This window comes from Merops nubicus, unplaced genomic scaffold (assembly GCF_000691845.1).
Source record: "Merops nubicus isolate BGI_N331 unplaced genomic scaffold, ASM69184v1 scaffold16364, whole genome shotgun sequence".
NCBI classification, from domain to species: domain Eukaryota; kingdom Metazoa; phylum Chordata; class Aves; order Coraciiformes; family Meropidae; genus Merops; species Merops nubicus.
Genome location: NW_008605039.1, coordinates 1 through 10,172, shown reverse-complemented (window position 1 = coordinate 10,172; position 10,172 = coordinate 1). Strand labels below are relative to the sequence as shown.

General features: G+C 46.8%; 1 protein-coding gene across 1 annotated transcript; it reads right to left on the bottom strand.

Annotated features, from left to right (window-relative positions):
• Positions 1-499: 499 nt before the first annotated feature.
• Positions 500-2,779, bottom strand: LOC103771903 (chromosome unknown open reading frame, human C5orf24). The gene is made up of 2 exons (XM_008939222.1): positions 2,353-2,779; positions 500-540 (listed from the first exon to the last, which is right to left on the bottom strand). The coding sequence occupies exons 1-2, from the start codon at positions 2,777-2,779 to the stop codon at positions 500-502; spliced, it is 468 nt and encodes a 155-aa protein (XP_008937470.1).
• Positions 2,780-10,172: the final 7,393 nt, after the last annotated feature.

Below are 10,172 nucleotides of genomic sequence, written 5' to 3'. Positions count from 1 at the left end.
GATTTCCTTATTTCATCAGCACACTCGACTATGGAATTCCTGGGATGAGAAGATCTGCAGGGCCTCCTGAGGCGTGGAACGGGAGCCAGGGGGATCAGCAGGAGGAGGCAAGGGGTGGAGCTGCTGCGGGGTCCAGGCGAGGCTCCTGGGGGTGTTCCATTCAGCTGAGGGGCACTGCTTCAGCAGGGAGAGCTCGGAGCAGTCTCTGGGTGAGAGATCCCCTGAGGAACACGGCCGTGGAGGCGGGTCCTGAGGGCGAATCGGCTCACGGCAGCGCCTCAGCCTGGCCAGCCTGAGGGGCAGGAGCTCGGAGTGGATTTCAGCCTGAAGAAGCTGATTTTTTAGGAGCAGTTGAGCTGCCATGAGTTCATCTATCCACTAAGGAGCCGTCGGGTACAGTTGAGGTTCATTGTCTTAGTTGCCAGTGCATACAGAGTTCCCCCAAAACAACTCAACACACCTATTGTAAAGTACAGCACAAAGTCCGGCGCAACATGTGTTAGGCATCACTGGAACACCTGAAGGCTTGCTGCTTTTTTCCTGATAAAAAAGGTATGAAACATGACATCTGTTTCTTAACTTGTCATCACTGAAAGCAAGAGTTCTCATCAAAATGACAGTAGGCCAGAATGGCATTTATGGTAACAAAAAACCACCAGCATCGTTACTCAGTACAGGTTCAATTAACCCCCAATTTTTTCTGCTCCCTCCAATCTACAAACTCCCCATACTCCCCTTCCCCAGATATTTTTCATGTCACATTGTATGTGAGACAACTTAAACTTTCTTCAAGATTAAAGAGGAAAAAAAAAAGCACTTTAGTTCCAGTTAAATTTAGACCAAACCATATGCCACGTTGAAGAGTGAGTTTTTTTGGAAGTCTATTTTACACACACACACACACACACACATGGCCTCTCACACTTAAAAAATAATTAAACACACTCAGCTGAAAGACTGAACATTTCCTTTGTAAGCAGGGAAGGTTTTAGTTTGAGTCAAGGAATGTATTTATAGTTAACCAACAATGGGGTTTTTTCAGCTTGCATGCACAGATGAATTCTTTCATATCTGGGGTCTGGCAGTGCAGTGAACTGCATCCTGTTGGCATCAGCTATACAGTTTGCTTTTATAAATCATCAAAATGGTGTCCTTTGGTAGATATAGAAGCTTCCATAACTTAAACACAGCTATTTCACTGTTTGACACTTCTACTGTTCCCAGCAGTATCTGGCAGAACTTAATTGGAAAACTTGGCAACAGCATCTATTTAAAAAGTTTAATTTGTAAACATTGTAGGTTAATACTTTAAAAGCTATTAAACTGTTGCCACCTAAGCACAGATTTTAAAGGCCAAAAAAAAAAAGTGTAAATAGCTATTTACAGATTTAAGAACATACTGTTTGATATTAACCAAGTGCCTAACTAAAATGAACAGTATTTAATTTCTTATAAAATATTTCCAAGGATTATTTGTGGTTTGGTATCATACTATTAAGCATTTCAAAATGACACAGCAGAATCCTGTCAGAGCAGAACTAAAAGAGCAGCTAGCACCTAAAGGCCAATCAGCCCCTGGTAGTGAGGTGCTGTGGGGCTCTCAAGTGCTGTACAAACACTCAGTTTTCTTTTAACAGCATCAAAAATATGTTTGGAGCATTAGTTGAAATACAGTTAATGCTACAACTCCAGGAACAAGAGCCACCTGAAATCAGCACTTTAAAAAAAAAAAAAGGTCTTTAAGTTTGTCAGTATCTATTTGAGGTCTGTAGAAGGTCCTGCAGAAGTGGATAATGCAGCTTGCTGCTATCTCAATCTATTGTTCTCATCTGGCTGAGTTCCTCACTGGGGGATAGGCCACAACATGAACCAGCAGCCAGCTAGTTCTGTCCTCCTTACCTCAATTATTTCATCCACGACCACACAACTAGATTTACCAGAAATGGAAGGTAAAACTAGGAACGTGGGCATTACTTAAGTGTCGACACCAAGGTGTAAAGCATCACCTCACTCTCTCATAAATGATGAAGTAAAACCCAACAGAACCCCAGTGCCTTCTTCTCAACGCTGCTTTAAACGTTGCCCAATCGCACCTGTAGGTTATGGCATTAGCTGAACCAAAATAAAACCTAGAAACTCTACAACAAAACACCAGAAACGTGCCAAAACTCAGAGCAAAGCAGATTAGTGAGGAGTTCCTAATCCCCTCCTCTCACTCGTTAGGCTGTTTGATTTTGCCACTGCTTTCCCCAGCAGCGTGCACTCCTCTGTTGTGCACCACGGGATAGGGAAAAGCTGCACTGCCACAAGTATAACTTAGATTCGCAAGCCGTGAGAGAGCTTTAATGCTACCTGGAGGTCTGCCTGGGCTGACTTTGTATCCTGCAGCTTTAGTGGTACCCAGGGGTCTGCCTGGACTTGTCTTAAAGCCAGCAGCTTTGGTGGTGCCCAGGGGCCGGCCCGTGCTGGTGCGGTACCCCGCCGATTTCGTGGTCCCCGAGGGCCTCCCGCGCTTCCCGGAGCGGTTGAGGTTCTTCTTCTTCTTCAGTTCCTCTTTTGTCTCTAGGCTCCTGCCGCCAGGGGGCTGCAGGTGGGGCTCGCCCAGGGCGTCCTGCCGCGGGCAGGCGATGGGCTTGTGGCCCACGGGGTGGCCGTACTTGCTCTGCTGCGTGGCGTACAGGTCGAACTGGTCGGCGGCCCTCACGCCGTCCTCGTTGAGGCAGGAGCTCTTGCCGGTCCCGCAGAAGGCCGTGGTGCTGCTGGCCACGGGGTGCATCATTTTCTGCCAGGAAGGAGAGAGGAGCAGGGATCAACAGACAGCAAAACTGCAGCCTTACACCAGGGAGAGGCTCTCAAAGCGACCTGGGCTTCCTAAAATCAGCCCTGAGCTACTTCATCTTTGTTTAGTAAACAGCATCAACGTCAGTGCTTTGCTTTTAAACACTAGTTTCAAGCTTTCACTTCATGTTTTGGGTGGGAGCCTTTACACATCATTAAAAACGACCATTTAAACTGTCATTTTAAACTCTGTTTCAAACAATGTTCTTCCCTAATTATACCTGAATAATTACACATCATTAAAAACGACCATTTAAATTGTCCTTTTAAACTCTGTTTCAAACAATGTATTATTCAGGTATCATTAGGGAAGAACAACACTGGAGAACTCAACCAGAGCACTCCAGCAACCAAGAAACACAACGTCCAGTCACACACCATGGCTCCAAAACTCTCTCACCACATCCCATTTCCATCCTCTAGTTGTAAGATTAACCTATCACCCACGAGGCAAGGAAAAATATGGTGTCCCTCTCTTGATTTACTAGATATAGACTCCTAAAGAGGGGTTTTTTTTGTTTAGCTGCAGCAAAGGAATAAAACACTGATCAGTTTTGTCACTTCTGGTCATGCTTAATATGGAAGAAAGAGGTAAAGCATTCAGCAAAGACAATGGTGCTGCAGTTGGGAAAGCAGAGGCAGGAAATGCATCTGTTACAAACTGGAAGGTGCTGGATGGCAGAAATGCCACTGCTGCCCTCCTTCAAAGAGCAGGTACAAACTGGTGGCAATGCCAACTCTGAGATTACAATTTTGGGAAAAACAAGACAACTCAACTAGTAGTGGCAATACTGTAAGAATCCAGCAAGGCACTTGAGCAGCAAACAGGATGATATTTTCATCCATTAACTATATTGACTCTACAACTTAAATAAACTGCAAATACTTCATTTAAGATAATAATATTTAGCCATGCTGGAGACACAATTAATCCAATCAATATCTGGCACGTCAGGGTGTTTCTGCACCCTTTGGTCACACTTAGGATATCAAATATTTCTTCCTGTGGTAGATTTCTCTAGTAGATAAGGTCTGGAAGATTTATTGTATTTTCCCTGCAGTAGCTGTGGAGTATCAGCTGCAGCAACCCAGTTTAAACTCTGCCATTGATTATGAAGTTTATTTGGTGGTTACAAACATCTCCTCCCAGCCAGGGAGGATCCAGCAGAGACAGGCTGTTTACCCTGAGTCAATCCTGGTGCCCTTTGCTTCCCTGCTGCAACAACTCAAAAAATGATGAGCAAGCCTGCACCAAACCAGGAACAAAGGCAGTAAGCTACAGGTCAAGAGACAGGACAGACTTTTCTGTGCTGCAATTAAAAGGAAGCTTAAGCTTTTCTACAATTAGCAGTCAAAAGTTACCTTCCTCTAACCCAAATAGGGCCCACAATAGCACAAAAAAATAGCAGAGATTTTTCCTGAGGCATAATTGCAACCATCAGGGTTCTGATGATGTACTTTTGCTGCTGAGAGAGCCAGCCCAGCAGCTCTGGCAGGCTGCTCGTCTGGCTGCAGACACACCAGAGGACATCTGGAGTGGTGAGCAGCACTCTTGTGTCCCTTTAAATGCAGGAGCACTGCCTTCAGCCCCAGAACTGCCACGGAGAAGGATCAGTTCAGCTGCCCAGGATCCCAGGAATGCACCAGAGCAGGGAGAAGGTGCTGAGGAAAGCACAGGCCCCTGGTATTTCTCAGGAGACCAACCCCTGCTCAGACTCGTTCCTCTCTACGTTACGTTCTCCCCTTCTGCTTTTTCTCCTCACTACAGCCAGGGAGATTTTTCCTACAGACACCATCCATCTTTCCTGGGGAGAACCATCCCAGGTGCTCCTAGACAGTGAATATATCCTGCTGTAACTGCCAAACACTGGGGCTCCCTCACCCTGTGCATGTGTTTTGTGTCTGCTGCAAGGTCCCTGAGAGCTCTCAACAAACCCCAGCTTCACGTTCAGAACCTGGCTGCTGCTGTTCACCTTCCAGCTGCCAACAGCCAGCATCACTAATTTATGAAAGAAGAAAAACATACAAATCAGTAACCATTTAAAATTTCCTACAGGAGGAAGCTTAAAATACCCCCACAATGTTGGTGGAAGACTGCCAGTGGGATTTTTTTTAATGCCTTTTTTCCCCCCCCCCTTCTCTCTGTACCATTTTCCATCAAATCATGAAAATTTCCAATAGTAACCAAGGTTCATATTCTGGGTTTTTTTTTGATTTGACTTTTTTAAAAAAAGTTTTAAAGAGGAAATCTGTAATCAAGCTTAATTACCCTAGCATGGACATCTCCAGTATAATTTTACTTCATTCCCATTACAGCAGGGAATAAAAGAATGCAGTGAGTCTATCTGTAGAGTGGAAGCAGGTTTCTTGGCAGGGAGACACAGAGGAGAAATGAGAATTGGTATAAAATGCAAAGCTATGTCCATTTAAACATCACACTCCAGCTAAACTGTAGAGCCAAACACATCTGACTTGGGGTGCCAACGGTTCTTAAAGAAAACCAGCCAGAAAAAGTTTCCAACAACACAGAACTTATTTGTTTTAAACCTGTAAACACAAGTGTGAAAGAAATTTGCAACAGTTTACTTAGATCAGTTTCTGAACCATTCAGCTGCCTGGCTGGATGTCTCTGTGTAAACAAGCAGTTAAGATGAGACATGGCAGTAATGAAATCTAGTCGTATTTCAAATAGATTTTTATGTGAAAGGGGCTGTAGAGGATTTGGTGTGTGGATCCTTTTCAAGCTGGTAATTTATTTCTATACAAATGCTGGGGAAGGGAGGAGACAACTGGCTAAGTGAGCTTTGGGAAAAGAGAGGCAGCATTAGAGCCTCCCGTGGAAGGGAGCACAGCTAGAAATGAAGGCAGGCAGAGGGGCATCCATCTGGGAACTTAAGAAATTTCACCTAATTCCAGTGATATTACAAGTTTTGGACAGAGAGAGGGAGTGCATCCTGCTGTCCCTAAATACAGGTGGACATATCACAGGGTTCAGCTTCTCTTAGTGGTGTGGCCCATCTGTCTCTGGGCTCGAAACCAGGCAGAAAATCCCCACTTAGGTCTCATCCACGAGGCAGAATTTTAAGATCAAATCACTTGACATGAAAACACCCTCCTGGGTTGGGACACCACGCTGTCCTTAGCTTTCCAACATCCTGCCCTCTGCCTTTGCCACAGGCAGAATTTGGCTGCCAGCACAGAGAAGATGCAGACTTTGAGGAGCAGAGGAAGCACCCGAGCCCCCGGAACAGGCACTGGCTCAGTAAATATTTTATCCTGAGTACTGGACCTGTGATCTGCATTAAGCAGAACAATCAGTTCCAACATCAGCAGCAGGGAGCTGCTCTGGTGTCACCCAGGCCAGGCTGCTGTCTGTAACTCCAGCCTGCTCAGCACCAGCACACACCTGACTCAGCAACTGCTGCTGGCCTCGGCTAGAACACACCCGAATCAGAGCAAAACCAAACCAAACTGGAAGTCCACCCACCTTACAGCTCTTCAAATGATAGAGACCAGGAAAGGTAAACCCCTATCACCAACAGGGACAATTTGGCTTTTAAGGAGGTTATTTTTTATAGATATCTATGTCAAATCCACTCTGTTTTCTGCCATTTCTCACCGCTGAGCCTGCCGTGGTTTCAGCAGTGCCGACGGAGCCGCAGCAGCTCATCTTCAACATCACCCAACCCACGGAGAGAATGTGACACACTCCTTAAAAACAGGAGCAGCCACAAGTATCCCTCCTGCCCTCGTGCTCCCAACGTCACTTCTCCCAAGGAGAAGGGGTGGAGCAGAGCACAGCACCAGCTCTGTCCAAGGAGCCCCGGGCAGCACCAAAGGGCTCCTTCTCTTCACAGGGAGGGAGCTCCAGCAGCAGCAAAATTTCCCCTTTCAAGACTGCAACAGAGACAGTCTTGGTTCTGCTCTCCCCTCTTAGCACAGTGGGTGTGTGGATCACTTTCATCACGCACTTGGAAAACATTTAAATCATTCTTCACTCTCACAAGTGTCCCTTTTAGTGTCAGCTCCCTCTCTGCACGTTAACTCTTGCAGCAGCAGGGCCTGACCCATCTTCTGGAAGCCTGGCACTGCTTGTTTTTACAACACTGCTTCCAGTACTCCTGTAAATGTAAATATTTTAAAAACACCCAAGTATGAAATCGGAGCAGTGGCGTGACATGCACCCTAACACTTAAACCTACACTGGAAATCTGATCTGCTTCTGAAGTTAGATAACCAGTTCCTCCAAAATGTGCTTAGGAAGCACTTTCTGCAGCCCATTGCATAATATGATCTTTCTCATCATCTGACACTAGGTAAAATGTTAATAAATCTCTTCCTTTGACACTAGGGAAAATATTTTAAGCCCAGCCAAAACATAAGAAACTGTTTCTTTACAGGGATGACTCGCTGGAGCTACTCCATGACAACATGAAACTGCAAACTGAAGAGAGAACTGTGAAAACAGCTTTCCTCTCAATTATCCTTTGTGCAAAAATACTAAGAAATGAAGAGTTTCCTAAGCAATACAAGAACTTACAAGCACAGTCCTTCCCTGGTGACCCAGGGTCATTTTCTTACAGAAGGGAAGAGTTATTTGGAGCTGAAACACACACCTCCTTTCAAATTCCTCTTCCCCAGAGGTGCCAGGAGCCAACTGGGCTGCAGCTCCTGCTCCTCACCAGAGAGCTGCAGCCTGGGGGCATCTCTGTGCCTCCAGGACTTCAAGTGTTTTGAATCACTGAGGTTTGAAAAGACCTCTAAGATCTGAACACTCATCAAACCAACACTTCCATGACCACTAAACCATGCCCTGAAGTACCACATCCACACAGCCCCTCCAGGGATGGGGACCCCAGCACCTCCCTGGGCAGCCTGGGCCAACACCTCACCACTCTGCCAGGAAAGGAATTCTGCCTAATCTCAAATCAAAACCTCCCCTGCTGCAACTTAAGCCCATTTCTTCTCATCCTATGGGAGAAGAGGCCATCCCCCACCTCACTCCATCCTTTCAGGGAGCTGTAGAGAGAAGGTGGTCTTCCCTCAGCTCTTCTCCAGGCTCAGCACCCCCAGGTCCTCCTCACAAGCCACGTTCCCCAGACCCCCCACAGCTTCACTACCCTTCTCTGGACCTGCTCCAGCCCCTCAAGCACCCCAAACTGACCCCAGCACTGAAGCTGTGGCCTCCCCAGTGTGAGAAAACAGGGCTCTCTGTCTAAAACCCCCAGGGCTGCTCTCACAGATTAGATACTGTCAGGCACTGGCTAAGCTGTGTCAGGTAAACTGTGAACTTTTAGGGACTCTTCACAATTTGATTGCAAAACCAGGCAAACAAGTCACTGTCAGGCTTCCTAACCTTAAAAAAAACAAGTAAGCCATATCTAAGGGCAGAGTTTCAGGAGATGGTAACATCAGCTGACTCCTTCCCACCCCAAAATTAAGATCACACGGCCACGTGATGAGAAACAAGACACTTGAGAGGGTTAAGACAGCTTCACAAAAATTAAGGAAGATCATGTCAGTGATTTAATTAACTGTGCACCTCCAGCTATACTGACACAACTGACAGTCTGGTTTCACAATCAATAGCAACCACTCTGAAACTGAGTTTTATATGAACAGGACAATCTTGCCCTTTCCTCTTCTCCCACACTCCTGCTCCCTGTGCAAACACCAACACTTGTGCAAGAGCAGAACAAACCAACCCCAGGGATCTGATCCAGGTGAAAACTACTCCAACAGGAAAGCAGAAGCCACAGCTGGCTGGCATTGAGGCAAGAGGGAAACTGAACCATGCAGTTCCTTGAGAAGCACAGAGACAGACAGAGATCCCAGGTCAGCCTAAGCCACATAACCCACTGGCTGCCACTCTCCCAATCCCAGTGACTAATCTGACCTCAAAAAGATGACTTTGGCAACTTAATGGACTTGGAAGAACTGAAGGAAGGATCAGACAAGTCCCAAACATAGCCCAGGGAAGGGAGGTTGAGGAGAAAGCCCCCCCAAGCTGGGGATGGGGCAGCACAGAATGAAAGCAGCCATCACTCCAGACTGGCTTCAAAGGGCAAGGTGGTGAAACTGCACCCTGATGACTCTGTGGTTCTGGAATTACCCAACTTCAAGGCCATCCAACTGTGCATATGAATGACAGAGCAGGTAGAGGTAAGTCTTTATAGAGAAAGGATTATTAGTGCTTGTGAAATTGTCCCTTCACCTGGAGGAGCTATTCCCAGGTAAACAGGAGCAGACCTCACCATAGCTCAGAAGAGCTCTGAGGAGCTGGAGGTGTTCATTCATCTCTGTGGGTGTCCTCACCCCCCTGCTCTTCTCCCCTGGGGAGCAGACCTTGCTGCAGTCCAGAACAGCACCTCAGAGAGGAGAGAGGTGCTCCTTCATCTCAGTGGGTGTTCTCACCTCCCCATGCCTCCTCCCACTCAAAGATTTTGAAGCTGAAGAGATGGATGCCACCTTTCCTTCCTGAGGTGCAGTTCCACGGTGTTTTCTCTGCCACAGGACTAGTGCAAAAGGCTCTGGGCACCTGCCAGTGTGCCCAAACAGCCACAAACTGCAGCCTGCTTATGCCAGGCTGCAAAGACAGAGTCCACTTGTTGAATCTGTTCAACAACAGTCAACAGAAAAACACATGGGACTTTTTTTAAGGTTGCATCTAAGACTTGAAGGATACAGATACAGACAAAAAAAGAGTTGTAAGAGAAACTGTGGCATCTGAAGACTGAAATAGAAATAAATCATAATTTAAGAAATATATTAACTGAGTGTTCCTCCCACTCTTTCATTTCACAAAAACAAACCCCATGTGGATCCAAATAACTGTTACTTTCCTTAGAGAGCTACCCAGAGAGAAATTCATGCAAATTAAAGGTGCAACTATTCACTAATTAATTACCCCAAAAGGGCTATGCACAAAAAAAAAGGATGTACTAAACTATCTGTAAGCAGATACCTCACTCACAGGCGTTATGGCAGAACTCAGAGGCACAGAAGGGACATACAAGAGGCTCTCCGGACACCCTGACACGCAGGTGAAGGAAAACACACACTGAAGTACGCCAAGGAAACACATCCGTGCACTGCACGCGTGGAGTGAGACCCCCCCAGGCTAAGGGGAACATGTTCCGAGTAAAAGCCACCGCACACACACCGCCCCCAGGCAGCAGAGCTGCGGGTGCTAGAGGGAATTAACAACTCCTGAGCAGCGCGGAGAGGCCAGGCTGGGGTGCAGCAGAGGAGGCCAAGGGGACAAAGGGGCTGCAGGTCCCGCTGCCCCGGCCCGGGGTCGCTGCGGGGGGCTGGCCGCCCTCGTCACCTGTCCG